This window comes from Thermomyces lanuginosus, assembly GCF_041956635.1.
Source record: "Thermomyces lanuginosus strain ATCC 200065 unplaced genomic scaffold VTN49scaffold_29, whole genome shotgun sequence".
Lineage (NCBI taxonomy): Eukaryota > Fungi > Ascomycota > Eurotiomycetes > Eurotiales > Trichocomaceae > Thermomyces > Thermomyces lanuginosus.
The window spans coordinates 14,918-30,500 of record NW_027192363.1 but is presented as its reverse complement, the minus strand read 5'-3'; the positions used below and the strand labels follow the sequence as shown (position 1 = coordinate 30,500).

At 52.1% G+C, this 15,583-nt stretch overlaps 6 protein-coding genes across 6 annotated transcripts; 5 read left to right on the top strand and 1 right to left on the bottom strand.

Annotated features, from left to right (window-relative positions):
- Positions 1 to 819: 819 nt before the first annotated feature.
- Positions 820 to 3,917, top strand: VTN49DRAFT_3487 (60S ribosomal uL3 domain-containing protein; the record flags this gene model as incomplete). The annotated part of the gene is made up of 9 exons (XM_069411328.1): positions 820 to 926; positions 1,585 to 1,698; positions 1,752 to 1,832; positions 2,439 to 2,447; positions 2,512 to 2,543; positions 2,602 to 2,659; positions 2,712 to 2,868; positions 2,934 to 3,607; positions 3,662 to 3,917. 9 exons carry the CDS (start codon positions 820 to 822, stop codon positions 3,915 to 3,917), a joined length of 1,488 nt encoding a protein of 495 aa, XP_069267958.1.
- A 236-nt stretch (positions 3,918 to 4,153) lies between these two features.
- Positions 4,154 to 4,978, top strand: VTN49DRAFT_3486 (uncharacterized protein; the record flags this gene model as incomplete). The annotated part of the gene is made up of 2 exons (XM_069411327.1): positions 4,154 to 4,595; positions 4,677 to 4,978. 2 exons carry the CDS (start codon positions 4,154 to 4,156, stop codon positions 4,976 to 4,978), a joined length of 744 nt encoding a protein of 247 aa, XP_069267957.1.
- A 1,690-nt stretch (positions 4,979 to 6,668) lies between these two features.
- On the top strand, positions 6,669 to 7,314 carry VTN49DRAFT_3485 (uncharacterized protein; the record flags this gene model as incomplete). The annotated part of the gene is made up of 3 exons (XM_069411326.1): positions 6,669 to 6,824; positions 6,878 to 7,140; positions 7,203 to 7,314. The coding sequence occupies 3 exons, from the start codon at positions 6,669 to 6,671 to the stop codon at positions 7,312 to 7,314; spliced, it is 531 nt and encodes a 176-aa protein (XP_069267956.1).
- A 1,066-nt stretch (positions 7,315 to 8,380) lies between these two features.
- On the top strand, positions 8,381 to 10,630 carry VTN49DRAFT_3484 (uncharacterized protein; the record flags this gene model as incomplete). The annotated part of the gene is made up of 6 exons (XM_069411325.1): positions 8,381 to 9,033; positions 9,090 to 9,267; positions 9,320 to 9,421; positions 9,473 to 9,986; positions 10,046 to 10,526; positions 10,582 to 10,630. The coding sequence occupies 6 exons, from the start codon at positions 8,381 to 8,383 to the stop codon at positions 10,628 to 10,630; spliced, it is 1,977 nt and encodes a 658-aa protein (XP_069267955.1).
- Positions 10,631 to 11,731: 1,101 nt separating this feature from the next.
- Positions 11,732 to 12,393, top strand: VTN49DRAFT_3483 (uncharacterized protein; the record flags this gene model as incomplete). Its single annotated transcript, XM_069411324.1, has 4 exons — positions 11,732 to 11,835; positions 11,898 to 11,950; positions 11,998 to 12,107; positions 12,175 to 12,393. The coding sequence occupies 4 exons, from the start codon at positions 11,732 to 11,734 to the stop codon at positions 12,391 to 12,393; spliced, it is 486 nt and encodes a 161-aa protein (XP_069267954.1).
- A 562-nt stretch (positions 12,394 to 12,955) lies between these two features.
- Positions 12,956 to 14,832, bottom strand: VTN49DRAFT_3482 (uncharacterized protein; the record flags this gene model as incomplete). Its single annotated transcript, XM_069411323.1, has 2 exons — positions 12,956 to 14,463; positions 14,535 to 14,832. The coding sequence occupies 2 exons, from the start codon at positions 14,830 to 14,832 to the stop codon at positions 12,956 to 12,958; spliced, it is 1,806 nt and encodes a 601-aa protein (XP_069267953.1).
- Positions 14,833 to 15,583: the final 751 nt, after the last annotated feature.

Here is a 15,583-nt window from a genome sequence, read left to right as displayed (position 1 = left end):
GGGGGCCGGGCGGTTCTTTAGGTTAGGATTGGCCCTGGCAGCCGGTGGGGGACCCGCGATCGCACTGCGGCTGCCAAGCCTTTCCGGCAGCACAAATCATCTGCTGCAGCCGCGATCCTCCCGCGGGGCTTAGTCAGCACCTTCCTTTTTCATCGCGGTCAGGATCGGATTTCTGTCCTCCATCCGGAGGAGACGGTACGCTGAGCTACTAGGTCGGTTATCAATTTCGAAACTAAACCTAGAATTAATCTAGAACAACACTCGCACAGACGACTCGGCCGACGATTCGCAACCGAGGATGTGTCGGGTATGGACGAGCACGTCAGCGATCGACTGCACATTCCACGCCGTACGACCCGCAACGTGTCGTTTTCAGGTCTCGGAGTTGCAGTCCGTCCGTGGCGGTCGAGCTGACCAGGGGAATGGGACGAATACGGAGGACTGATTCGTAGAGTTTGGGCGGAGTGGCAGCCCGTCCGCAGGCAAAGGTCATCGACCTCCAGACGACAGAGACTAAACGTTATTTTAGGTTTCCCTGTCGAAGAGGCGAACAAGACGAGTTACAGGATTATTAAAGGACACAGCACAATTCTGGCAAAATGGATCGACTTGATCCTCTCCTGTCCCCAGTGGGTCACCCAACGAACCCTGGGCAGCCATCTGCATGTGCCCCCATGGCCGGGAGGGCCCATCGCCATGCCAAAATGCTGACTCAGCGATGCCCAATCCGGCTAGCGGCGTCCGGCTGTGTTCCACCCCTCCACTTCCTTACCCGCCGGAGCGCTGGATTCAGTTTTGGCGTGCATTCTCCATCCCAGCATGGGCGTTTGCCGTTGCACCGGCCATGCCAGTCGATCCATCATCGAATTCAGCCATGACGGGGACGAGGTCTTCGGTGCGATCCGCAAGGAATCCCGACTTCCGACGTGATTTTGAATATACATCCTGCAACAGTTCGATCGTCTCTCCCTCGCCGCCAAAAAATTAAGCTCGAGTGATCGGCTCCAATTAGCCTCGTGGTCCAAGTGCGGACGCCCCCGTCGTAGCCGACGGCCGATAAGCGCCGGGAATTTCCCGTTCGCCACAACCCACAGCGCGAGTCGAAGAGGCTAAACAGCCACACCAGCCACACCCTCCCAGCGCGCACCAGCCACATCAGCCTCACGATCCCGCCAGGCCGACTTTCCGACGGTGGACCTGTGGGGGAAGATTGCTGTTTGGGGCACGCTGGCAGTCCTGCCTAAAATGCTCTCTCAGGCCGCATGAGAGTCATGGCTGATGCATGCCACTCTCCCAACACTGCTGGGCTATCTAAATCCGGATAATGACCACTACAACCAGGAGCTCTCCGGATTCCTACCCTAATACAAGCCGCTCGTTTTTTTCTTGGCTAATTCCAAACATAAATTGAGTGACGACTTCTTGCGCATGGCAGATGCCAGCTCATGCTGATCCACTTGTTCAATCCTTTGATCCGAGCTTCGAGCCTATCAGGAATAAGAAGGGCACCATTTCCCTCCGGCATCATCTTATACGCCAGTTCGGATGAATTTGCGAAGATGCAGCTCTGACCCCTACGCGTAGGGTTAGCGTACTCCAGCAAAGCTCGCGTGCAGAACAAGCAACAGTCGGCTGGCACAGGGTTGCACTGGGTCGAGCTAGTCCTACCGAGAATCCGAGGCGGCACACTTTCCAACGGTGATTATGTAATCGAGTTGAAGATTCATCATGAACTAACTAGCCTATTACAGTATAGCCATCTTTTATCCCAACAAACGTGGGATAGCCAACCAGCCAGCCCAGCAGGTGCTCTGTAGCGCATTGACGGAGTGGTGATTGCGGCTCCGGACCTCCCTGTGCTTGTTCAATACTACTCTACCTCTTCGCCAGAGCGGCTCATTCCGGGCATGGCGAACTAGACCCTTTAATTCATAGGTTTAAGCCGCATCCCGAATGAACATCGTGCTGTCCTGTTGGATGGACAGTCCCTCAAAAATTATTTTCAAAACTCGCCTCATCAACAAGTGATTGGCCAGCTAAGTGATCATTTTGGAGTGGTCAACTTCATTCTCGTACGGAGTACTCCGTAGAATTGGATCTCTGTAGGCTGCAAGGGTCCTTCAGCTCCATTGTGCGATTGCTACGGGGGTGGGTTCAGATCTCGGTAGGAAGACACAAGCCCTATAACACGACATACCACCAAAATTTACTGCATTCTTAGCCTGTTCATCATTGAACGGGTCAGAATGATTTCTTCGACTAGTAAAGGGTCAACTGTCAAAAGGTGTCGATGAGGGCGCTAAACTCGAAATGGTTGTGCTGCCAAGACTTCGCTTAGGTCAGCCCACACTCGTTTAGTTAGCGTGCAAAATACTTTGACTAGAAATTCGGAGCATCTTGTTCATCTCACGACCTCGACCGACAGCTAACGACAACAGGGTCAAGATGTGAGTGCCAATGCCACAAGAAATCCTCCTGCAAGCAAATTGGCTGACCATGATTTCTCTACAGGAGTCACCGGAAGTACGAAGCTCCTCGGCACGGTGCGTTCAAGATTTGACAATGATGGGTAATTGTGCGGTCAAACTGATCGGTTCCCAGGCTCGCTGGCCTACCTGCCGCGCAAGCGTGCTTCCCGTCATCGGGGCAAGGTCAAGAGGTTCGTGATTGTGACATTGGACCAGAGTGCGAATGGGCATTGACCGTCGCAGCTTCCCCAAGGATGACCCCAAGAAGCCCGTCCATCTGACGGCCGCCATGGGCTACAAGGCCGGTATGACCACGGTCGTCCGTGACCTGGACCGCCCTGGTGCCAAGATGCACAAGAAGGAGATTGCTGAGGCCGTCACCGTGATCGAAACCCCTCCGGTATGCGACGGAATCGCATCATACTGTTTTTCCAATTGAAGGGCCGGAGAAGCTGACTTGTTTAGATGGTCGCTGTCGGTGTTGTCGGTTACATTGAGACCCCCCGCGGTCTCCGCTCGCTGACGACCGTCTGGGCGGAGCACCTGAGCGACGAGGTCAAGCGCCGCTTCTACAAGAACTGGTACAAGAGCAAGAAGAAGGCGTTCACCAAGTACGCCAAGAAGCACGCCGAGAACAACGGCGCTCCCATCACCCGCGAGCTGGAGCGCATCAAGAAGTACTGCACGGTTGTGCGCCTGCTGGCCCACACCCAGATCCGCAAGACGCCGCTCAAGCAGAAGAAGGCGCACCTGATGGAGATCCAGATCAACGGCGGCACCGTGGCCGAGAAGGTGGACTTTGCCCGCAACCTGTTCGAGAAGGAGATCCCCATCGACACCATCTTCGAGCAGAACGAGATGATCGACGTCATTGCCGTCACCAAGGGCCGCGGCTTCAACGGCGTCACCTCCCGTTGGGGCACCAAGAAGCTGCCGCGCAAGACGCACAAGGGTCTGCGCAAGGTTGCTTGTATCGGTGCCTGGCACCCGAACCACGTGCAGTGGACCGTCGCCCGTGCCGGTCAGATGGGCTACCACCACCGCACGTCCGTCAACCACAAGATCTACCGCATTGGCAAGGGCAGCGACGAGGCCAATGCTTCGACAGAATTCGATGTTGCCAAGAAGACCATTACTCCGTAAGTTTCTCCATCGATGAAGTTGCGAACGATATTCTGAACTAATGACTGCAGTCTTGGTGGCTTCGTGCGCTACGGTGAGGTCAAGAACGACTTCCTCATCATCAAGGGCGCGGTCCCTGGCGTCAAGAAGCGCGTCATGACCCTGCGCAAGTCGCTCTTCCCTCAGGTCAGCCGAAAAGCGACCGAGAAGGTCGAGCTCAAGTGGATCGATACCTCGTCCAAGTTCGGCCACGGTGCATTCCAGACCCATGCCGAAAAGCGTGCATTCATGGGTACGCTCAAGAAGGATCTGGTTACCACCGTTTAAAAGGGTTTGGTTTTGGGATGGTGTTGTGTGCATGATTAGATGAATACCAATGCAATTATTCCGTATTCTTCTACATCTCTTCTGCTCGTAGATACAGTACTAGTAAGAATATCGCACAGAGTGCAGATATCGGGAAAATAAAATCTCCGTCGAAATTTCCAGCCTTAACTGAGCTTCCCCGGTTTTCTGCTTTTTTTGTTTTCATCGGTTCTGATATCCTGGTCAACTGGAGCACCATGCATTGCGTCATGGTCCGCCAGCGTATTTCCCCCACCATCACCAGGCACCTCTTTCAATTTCCCTGCAGATCAACACACTCCCTAGTTAAACGGGAGAAAATCCAGCCAATCTTGCTCTTTGCGACCACCGCCGCACCGCACCTTACTTCGCCATTCTTTACCATCAAGGCTTTCGCGCCCAGTCAACAACGCACCATGGCATCCGACGCAGATTACATGGCATTCCTCGACAAGGCCAACCGGCAAAGGGAAGCGGGCAGCAACATTACTGAAACATCCGCCGCGCAGCGAGTCCACACGGAAACCGTCCAGGCCGGCGTCGAAGTCCCGCCGGTCCTCGGCCGGGTAAACGCCTACTACACATCGGAAACAGATGAGCCGTTTGAGCCGGTTGCGCTACGATGGGGAGATGCGAAGAGGGGGATTTGGCCGGATAAAGGTATTCCATCCCTCGTTTGGTACTGTTGGAAGGGATAGGTAGCTGATTGGTTTTTTTTTTTTTTTTTTTTTTTTTTTACAGAACAGTTTATCTCTTTGATTTCAAATAACCCTTCCCAAGCCGCCTCGCTAGCCTCTACGGATGCCATCCAGACCCTGACGCCGTCATCGTTCGATCCAAGGAATAAATATGCAGCTGTACTGAACGCTGTTCGAGATGCAGCAGTGTCGGGCGTGTCGGAGGCATCGATTGATCCGTCAGGTGTTGAGGTCAAAGTCTTCCGGATTGAGGTTGGATCGAGTAGGGTTGAGTATTGGGTTGTTGCGCTGGATATGGGCGAAGGGAGGATTGTTGGGTTTAGAGCGAAGGCGGTTGAGACATGACTGTCGTAATATGGATGTATGAGCTATGTCTAAGTACTAACAGTATTGAAGGTTGTTAATGTCATAATAGTATTGAGTGATGAGTGATGTGCTTAGGCAATGAGCTTATTCATCGGAGAGTGCTGGATGAGACCTTTTGTTGACGAGTCATAGGGTTAAAAAAAAAAAAAAATAAAGCAATTCGCTTGCGTGTGCCGATGTAGACCGATCACGATGTGATTGATCGCATGCACATCAGCCACCGTATCACTGCAGTCTGCATTAGCGAGACGTGCCCAGAGCGGGAAATCCACAGAGCCCCATGCTTTCAATGACGCACGGCAGTGAACTTTCGGCTTGTCGTCCGTTGATCGACCTGTCAAGAGGGATGCATGAATCGCGACGTGGTACGGCATGTACTCAATACTAATGCATGCGGTGCATGCACCACCAATAATTGCGCCCAAGCGGACGAACTGACGTATCCGTCCTTCATCAGGGGCTCGCAAAAAGAAATACCAAGACGGAAACATCCATATCTTGATTAGAGAATTTGCAGGATGGTACCGAGTACTCATCAGGCTCAACTGGCTCCGATTATCTACTATGTTCTCTGCTCCCCGCTGACCCTAAGTCCAGCCTGTGGGGCTGTCTTGTCGACAATCATGTTTTAAGGGATCATATCCTTCATTCACAGCGGCGTTGATCACTGGAGCCGATGATCCATGTTTCTTTGGATAAAAGTCACTGGACTTGATGTGCCGTGAACAGTACCGTACTCCATATATTCTGCTTCGAAAGCCATCGACGACGAGGAATCAGCCTGTGTTTTCAGGAGGTTAGGTTACCGCTCTCGCATTATTTCAACAGCAGTTGAAGTTCCTAGCTCTCAAGCCTGCTTCTCTGTAATCGTTGTGGCTTGGGGGACTCATATTGTGGCCATTAGGCTATAGTACTCTGCTCGAGCCCAATAACTTCTGAGCCATCATTCACATGTGCCTGTCATCATGTCTTGTCCGGATTCACCGTCGAATCCCAATAATCCATGAACGTATGAATGTTTTATGCTCGCCAACGTGGGCGATTCTCAACTGAACAATCAGATTGAGGAAACGCGTCACGTCAGATCTCCCAGATTCCCCCGTCCTGAACCCTGATGGGCCCGTATATCAGGAACTCAACCAATCATTGACCGTACCTGACCCCATACTTACACGCGTAACCCTAACCTCGGTTGGATAGCCTTTCCGTTTGAAGTTATAGTGGAATTCCAAGTTGATGTGGAGACAGGGTACGAGGCGTACGAGCACCGTACAGCCACTCGTCGATCAGTGGACAAGCACCAGACTAGCACGAGCAATTATGATCCGTAAGACCTTTGGAAGACGATGAGATCGATCACCGCCGTTGATCGGCTGCGAGAAATGTGGGGGTGGAAGATCAATTGCATTGGTGCTTCGGGGTTTTCGAATGGTCAGGAATTTAAGCCCTGCCGATGGAGAACAACATCATGGTGCACTGCCCTTCTTCTCTGGAGATTGCGTTCTTGGCTGATATAAGATTGAAGTCTGTAGAGGATTGTGGGATGGATGAGTTTTGATCTGACATGATGAGTACTACTAAGTTATCGACTGATCAAGCGTCTTCAAAGACTAATGACTCTTCGCAGAGTCTTGCTAAGATATGTATCCTTGTTTGACACACGGATTGAATGAATACTGTCGAGAAAATGACCTGGAAACTCTATGCAGCAACTACTATCCTCGCCGCAACAGGCATTATTCTTCTCTCCTGGAGCGTCCACGCAAACCAGTACGTCTCCACGGACGGACTCGGTGGCGCGTTCTCTACGCTTCTACTGGGCTTTGTACAAACTTTCCCGCCTCGGAACAGATAGTATTCGTTGTTGACTGTATCTAGGTTGCATACGCCTTCGTCTGGTCCCTCTGCGCCTTATTACTGACAGCACCCCGGCTCCGCCTCCTCAACAACAAACGGCTCCTCAATGCGGGAATTCGTATCACATTTGATCTCATTGCTTTCCTTGGTCTTGTCATTTGCGCAGGGTGGATGAGTTATATAGTTGAGCTTGTGCCGGGTTGTAGTTATCGGGAGAGTTCGTGTTTGGAAGGGCAGGTAAGGATCGTGGAAGGTGTGAGTAGTGGGATTGCTTTTGTTGATGCGTGAGTTGCTTCCTTTCTTTCTTTTCCTGGGTGAAGGGATTGCTGATGGATGTTGGGGGCAGGATTTTGCATTTCGTGGGTTTTGTGGTGGCCTGTATGGATTGTCATAGGGAGAAGAAGGGGAGAAAGTTACGGAGAGAGGGAGTAAAGGATGGGAGTATAGAGATGGATTAAAAAGAGGAGGTAGGGCTGTTTTATGCAGGGGGAGAGGTTTGTATTATGGCAATCAGCTGGATTAATCCGGGTTGACAGAACTGTAAAATAATACTATTACTGCTGTATATACAGAAGACCGTCAGCTTCCATCACTCCGGTGATCCATGGTGAACGAAAGATATTAATACTATGGTGTGTAGTCATGCACCAACTCGGAGATCTCTCTAATGAATGATGGCACGGAAACATTATGAATCCTTGATTTTCTTTACCCCTCGACACACAATGGGCGCTCTTCTTGGTCACCAAGGGGTGTTCGTTCCTGCATCTCCAGTCTTGGCGTTCAGTAACCCTAAGACCGCATGAGTACCCTGCTCCTGTGCAATTGCGGACGACTGCACTCCGTGCAGAGCTCTACTTAAACAAGTTCTGGCTTTGTTCTTTCGAGTTCGGAAGTGATCCGAAATAGAGCGTTTGTAGCTCCATGCCGGTTGTCGTCATGTCCAACTGCATGGATGGATTGTGGAGCCTGCATTCCACTTGCCGGCCGGACAACATGGTTCACAGGGTGACAGGGAGAGAGCAATCCAGACACCCTACTATGTCGACATTCCCAGTGTCCCAGACAACAATGATAATGGCTGACGCGTATACAGAACTCCACGCTCAGTTTTTATTTTAAGGTCAAAGGAAGTAATCCGGGAGCAAGTCTCGGGATGTTTGCTGCTTGAGTCATGCACATGCTGAGCATACCTCATCTCGACCAGCATTCTCTGCCTGTTTCAAATCAGACGTCATTGTGGTATCTAGCCGAATCAAGCTTCCTGATTGCTCATCTTGTGCCTCGGTTCACATTTTGTTTACATCCTTCTCCGACAAAGCTGATGCAGCAGACGACTATTGATTAGAGATCTACTGCCTCGTTTCGTCTTTCTTGACAATTTCTCTCTCCATTAATCCCTTGCTTTTTATCGATTTGTGTTTTCCAGAGCGGTTTGCGTAACCAACTTGCGAACACCGAGGGGCATGGTGGCAGTGACTCTCTACAATCCGTGATAACTAGCCAGAGTGTGTGCATGAGACTATGGCTGGCAACCGCAATCGTTCCGACTCTGTTCGGAGCACGCCTCATATTCTCCTCAACTCCGGGTCTCAAGACCTGTCTGTTGATCTGGAAGGCGAGCCGCTGCGAAGACATCAATCCGCCGGACGTTCTCCGATACCGCAACCACCAACGTCACCGCCACAGCAACAGGGGCTATCACCAAGAGCAGCAGCTACTATCGCCCCCAGTTCCCTCCGATATCCATCTCCTGCCGAGTCGTCCGAACTTCTCCTACCACCGCCGTGGCCGTCACCGTCCAGGACACACTCGAGGGGGTTGAGTGATGTCTCAACATCGGGGTCGGCGTCGTTCGTCTCGTCGCGGCGGACCAGCTGGGATTCCCAGGATGTGTGCGACTCCTTCCTCGATTTGAGACCATCGTCGAGGGCCGACAGCGACAATGACGAAAATGTCAATACGGAAACGGTGTCGGAGAAGTATAACATCATGCCCACGGAGGGCTTGTTGCTCTTCCCTGAGGACGTCGAGAATGATGACGAGCTGCATAATCCGGATCCGAAGGACAAGGATCGAGATTGCCAGATTTGCAACGCTCGTGGGTTGGTCAATGTCGGGGGATTAGCGCTGATCACGATCGGCATCGTGGCACTGTTTATCGTTTATCCTGTGGCGTACGTTGCCCTCACGACTTGTGAGACTAGACGGGTATTGACTGACAATTTTTAAGGTCTTATGTGGCTCAATTGGTCGAAAAGCATGAAGATGCTTGTGCTGCCGATCCCATGTGTCTTACGCACGATAAGATTCCTCTTCTCAAGAATGTTCGGACGGGCCTCATTGACCCGACGACACCCGAATTTGCACACAAGAAGATCGCTGCGGACGGGACAGAATGGACTTTGGTTGTAAGTGCTAGAAATGTTTCTACTTGAAAGGCAGAATGCTGAGAGGAAGGAGTTTTCCGATGAGTTCAATACTTCCGGACGAACATTTTATGATGGTGACGATCCTTATTTCCAAGGAGTCGACATCTGGTATGGAGTCACCCAGGATCTAGAGGTACGCGTTTCTGCATCCGTTCAGAAGTGTGTGGATAGCTAAGCCGGACAGTGGTACGACCCCGATGCAATCACAACCAAAGACGGGGTTCTCGAGATCCGGTTCGACAAGTTCAAGAACCACAACCTAGCCTACCGGTCGGGGATGCTGCAATCATGGAACAAGCTGTGCTTCACAGGCGGGCGACTAGAAGCGAGCATTTCGCTGCCCGGCCGCGGTGACATTTCCGGTTTCTGGCCTGGGTTTTGGGCCATGGGAAACCTAGGTCGGGCCGGGTACGCCGCCACGACAGATGGCATGTGGCCATACAGCTACCATGACGAGTGCGATGTCGGGATCACGCCCAACCAGAGCTCGCCAGACGGCATCAGTTACCTTCCTGGGATGCGGCTGCCCGCATGCACGTGTAAAGGAGCCGACCATCCTTCGCCAGGAAAATCTCGGAGCGCACCCGAAATCGACGTGATCGAAGCCAGCGTGGAGGTGATAGATGGGAAGACCGTTGGATTGGTCTCGCAGAGCTTGCAGCTTGCACCGTATGACATTTGGTACATGCCGGATTATGGTAAGTAGCGGCAGAAGCTAAAACGCGTTGATGGTTATGGCTAATCGCTTGCGGTTCAGATTTCACCGCCATATATAACCCTCATATCACATCAATCAATGACTACCGAGGTGGCCCGTACCAGGAGGTTGCCTCGGGCTTGACAACCCTAAACAACAACTGGTATGACGGCAATGAATACCAGGTCTACGCATTCGAGTACACCCCTGGAGCAAGGGGTGAAGTTACATGGTTCGTGGGCGACCAGAAAACATGGACACTAGACGCACGCGCCATCGGTCCGAACGGAAATATCGGACAGCGTGTGATCCCAATGGAGCCTATGTACACCATTATGAACTTTGGGATGTCTGAGAGTTTTGCAAACGTCGAGTACACAAAGCTTGACAAGGTGCTTCCGGCCAAGATGCGGGTCGACTATATCCGCATCTACCAGCCTCCAGACCGCATAAGCGTAACCTGCGACCCGGAAGGGTATCCAACGACGGAATATATCAGGAACCACCCAGAGGCGTATAACAACCCGAATTTGACGTTGTGGTACGTGTGCCTCGCGGTCAGTGAAACCTTGGGATCCTTACTAACTTGACGGTAGGAGTGACGCATATGAGTGGCCGAAAAACGAACTCGTTCACGGGTGTTGATTTCTCAGATTGTTGCCGGTTGGGAGTCTTACGACATTCATAGGCTTAAGGGAATCTGTTGACAGATTCGGCCTGCAGTTCCATGACTTGAATTCAGACCCTGCAATGCGTGAGCTCTTCGATTGTGAGAGCCAAAAACCCAACGTCGAGTGTAAATGACGTCATAGTCACGTGATTTGAGACTTTGGCTCAACCAGGCTCGGGGATTGGCTGCCAGCACGCAACACCCCGCCTGAACGCTTATTTGCAGGAGCGCGACTAAACCCTACTACTGTATTGTATGAGTTCAATCCATTGCCGCTCTCCTCAGGCCATGATAGATACCATCTAATGCAGCAAGACGATTCTTCCTAGCACCAAGATTCGTACTCTCGTTAATAGTAATGAGTCCCTCCGCCAAACGCAAAGCCCCCGGGGACCCGTTGATTGTTACAGCGACTAACATGTGGCCGTCGTGACGAGGCGTACTACGATATGATCGATGCTAATACTGTCGCCTGGAAGCTTGTGGGTAACAGTCTAAAGACTTCAAGCGCTGCAAGAAATGTTGCGAAGGCAGAAACGGAGGCGAAAGGAGAAAAGGAAGGAATGAGAGGGTCTTGTGTGGATGGGCGCTCACAGCAACCTTGTGATATTGTCAGTCCTCTACCTCTCGAACTTGTAGTCAATACTGTGGAGTGTTTGCGACCCACAGATGTCCAGGCTGCGGACTTCGGGATGTCTAACAGTACCTGCCGGCAAATTGAATTAGTTGGGGTACCAATAACGAGTACATTCTCAGTCCTGCTGGTTCAATGTTCTACGACTTCGCAAATCTGTCGACAGGCTCAAAATTCGAAATCCACAGTGCAACCCTCATAGCCCTTTTTCAAGTAACTGTCATATGAAATGGACGCCTGGCATCAAATACGAGTAAGCACATTAATTGGTTGATTTACCAATCCAGCGCCAACGCGAACATGAATGCGTGATTTAAAATGGGTCAAAAATGACGACTCGACTGGATGGATTTTTTTTTTTTTCGATTCTCATATGCGATAGTCCGAAATTCTGCCAGACAGTTCTTCGAAACTCCAAGGTTTGCTCTCTCTTTGGTTAAACATGACACCGTCCGCCAAGCACAAGGCGTACGAGGAGGTGTATACGTTGATCGAAGACGTCATGGGTGCTCTAGAGCTGATACCTGCTGCCTATTCTGGCAAGGCGTATGTTATGCCCGGATGCTTCCATTCTACCTTTGAGAGACGCGATGGTAACCGCTATCCAGGCCTGGAGCGATGCAGGAAATATTGCAAGAAGTATCGGCGGATGCGAAAGGTTGTGGAGACTTAAGGAGGAATTTGGGAGCCTCGTGGAAACGTGCCTAGGGCAAAATTATATCAAATATGATACCGATCTTATAAGCAGTCTACCGTTCGATATTGTGCTCCAGATCGTGAAACAGTTGGGCCCGGCAAACATTGTCCGATGTCAAAAGGTTTGTGATGCCAATTGGTACAAATCGAAGACTCCTGTCTGGTTCTGAACATTGCTCTGCTCGTTAGGTCTCGAAGCGATGGCGCACGCTTTTCAAGAGCAAAGCAATCATTAAAAGTGCTCTTGACCAAACGCTTGACTTCCAGGACGTGGATGGACAGACCAAGGACGCAATGACCTATTTTCAATGGCAACATCGTTTGGAGAGCGCCCGGCCCATCAGGAAGGTCTTCCTACCCTGGCCAGATGGGCCCTCTTTGGATGGACATTCTCCCTGGGCACCATAATGAACAAAGATGCTCCTCCTCGATCTCTATTGAACATGAACGAAAAGGAGGAGGTACGTGCGTAGTACAACTTTGTCCACAGATACATACAACCAAGGCACGGCGGTCGGTTGAAGATAAAGCCTCCGGACGAGGCTGGAAGACATTGCAGTACCGATATCCACAGAAGCGGATTCATAGAATTCGAGAACACAAAGTGCAAGTCTAATATTAAATCCACAGTTATCTAAGATCGTATCCATCTACAAGCTCTGCAGTGGTTACAAACTAACAACTATATACATACCTTATATACATGACGCATATATAAATAAAGGCCCCATAAGAAAAATAAAAAACGGCAACTGTACAGAGTACCCGCCAAGAAAAAGAAAAAAAAAAAAAAAAGACTGTGTGAGAGCACACCCATGGACACCCACCAGATAAAAGCAACCCTCTAAACTCCTCGCCATGATCTTTCTGCTGGTAATCGCACATCATGCAAATACGGGGCCAGCCGCCGCTATCTCAAAACTTCCCGTACTTCCCAAAACCATGACACACATCCCATCTCGTTTGAACTCTAGTTGTTCGTGATATGCTTGACCGGATGTATCATCATAGTCGGCAGCCAAAGCTTTCCTTCCCACTCCCGGATAAGCCAAGGTCGAGGCACGTCATCGCTGAGCTTCCGTCCGTACCACTCATTGAAGACGTGCTTCGACCAATCCGACTCCCACCACCAGGTCAGACCGAGGCCCCTTGGATGGTCGTTGTTCGCGGGGCCCAGACCGGTGGGACTTCCGAGGGGACCGCCGCGCCACCAGCCGCGCCGATTCTCCACGTCGTCCTTGTCGCGGTGGTAGACGGGGTGCTGGGGGAAGCTGAGCTTGAGGCCGTGCCACAAGGCAAACGATGGGAGTGTCGCCTCGGATGGGATCCGGAGGCCAAGCTCATGTTGGGCCTGGTGAATCGCGAGCAGCAGCGCGCGAGAACTACGCTGGATGGCCGGCGGGGAGTAGAAGCGCGGGGTATCCATGCCGGCTGAGAAGCCGGAGATCCATTTCTTAAAGGGCCACTCGTTGGGCGTGAGAGCGTTCTGGCAGATGGCGGTTGTGAGCGCGTCGGCGTCCTCACCTACACCCCATTCGAAGTTATCGTCGCGCGGGTCGGCCACTGGCGGCTCCGGCCCGATCGGCTCGATCTCGGGAATCCGGATGGGACCCCAGGCGTGCGAGCCGCCTTTGTTTGATTCGTTGACGGCCCGGAAGAATTCGCCGTAGTCGCCTATCTCGGAAATCATGTGCAAGAAGCTGGACCGCTCGAGGGCCTGCTTGCGCGGCTCTCTGCGCGCGGCTTCCGAGAGGCCGTCGAGGATTTTGCCCGCGTCCCCAATGAAGCGCATGTCCAACTCAATCTGCCAGAAATGGTCGAACTCGGGGTAGTGCAGCGCTAGCAGCTGCATCGGCTGGTAGACCTGATACACAGTCAAGTGCTCCTTGACCTGTGGATACCAGCTGTCCAAGAGGCGGTTCGTCCAAAGGAGGGTCATCGACTGAAACTCCGGGGGGACACCTGCATCTCTCATTCCGTTCCTGTATGCCTCGTCCGACGCGAAGATGTCGTTGTCGTAGCCCTCGTAATCCTTCATGTCGACCAGCAGGATGACCTGGTACTCGCCACCCGTCCTAAGGGCGGTCTCGACGATAAGAGAGCGGAGGTTGTGCAGATCCTCGGGCAGATACTCGTAACCACGCCAAGCGCGCACCACAACCGCCGTTCGCCGTGTGGGTTGGAACTCGTACCAATGACGGACAGGTGGGATCTTTGAGGCTTTGCGAAGGGCAAACCTCGGGGGAGTTATACGCGTATCATCGAACGGCGTTGCAGAATCCGGGAAGCGGTGACGGTTGCGCTCGAAGCAGTCGTTTTGCAACTTGGCCCAGTTCACCTTGTTCCAATCCACTCTCGACCTGTTGTAGTCTGGTCTTTCCTCCCCGTAACCGTAAGGACCATATCGCTGGTCAACATTGATGAAGGTGCGGTCCAGGCGCGTTTCTTCGTAACTTCCGGTCCAGGGTTCGGGATAAGCTGCAGGATGGCCACCTGAGTAAACTGGAAAATCTCGGGTAAAGGACGACGGGGGATGGTTCGTTACATACGGCCATTGATTACGCTTGTTTCCAAATCGTCGTCGGGACTCTCTCCAAGCAAGCGGCCCCGGGGGCCATAGCAAGCAACGCGCTCAGCCAGCGGCGGCAGCACATTGTGCGTTGGCATGCGCTTTGGCTGCGCTCCGAACTCCGGCATATGATTCTTCAACTGGGTCCATTGCTGCGAGACGTCTCCGCGAAACTGAATGGCAAGAACCCAGATGATGCATACCGCGGCAGCAATAACAAGCGTCTGTCGCGTAAGGAAGCGTCTGCCCCCGGTGCCGGGTAGCCCGAGGGTCTTCATGCTGGCAAGCGGATCCACGCTGCTGGCTGGCGTATTATCGTCGGGAGGTCTCTCTCACCCTCGACAAAGGCAGCGACGGCAACGGTGGCCGTCCCAGGATGTAACTATTCAAAGGATCAAAGTGCCACGAAAAGAGGCATTCGGCAAAACTGAACGAGGGTGGGCTCTAGAGACTAACGAACAGAATCTATGGAAATGAACGAACGAGGGGTGATAAGCGACAGTTTCGAAGAGAATTAAAAAAAAAAAAAATTTACGAGATTGAAACTGAAGCATCAAGACTGCCCCTCGAGGCCCCTGAGTACTTAGCGTCCCATGGGGACAGAAACAGCGGCCACTCCGAACGAGACTAAATGGGAATAGCACCCTCTGGATGCTGGCATTTTGGATAAGCTGTTCTATGTAGCATAATCTTCGAGAAGAAGATTGGACAGATTGTCTACTTCCGCAGTGGGCCTGAGGGCTGAAACCCTAATCCCAACGCAAACCCTAAACCCGATGAGGCAAGGACCCCCCCACGCCCTGGCTAGTGTCAATCAATTAAACTTTCTTGGCCGCTCGGCATGCCGGTTACGGAGGGATGCAATTGGCTGTGTGGCATGACACATTATTTGATAGCTGAACGATCCTATTGCCACCGTGAACTTAGCCTGGGTATATCCGAACGCCAAGGAGGGCTAACGCCCTGCCAAGGCCGGACTCCTTCGGGGCCGAAATGCTCATAATCTGCTATGTCAAATCCGTGCATCAC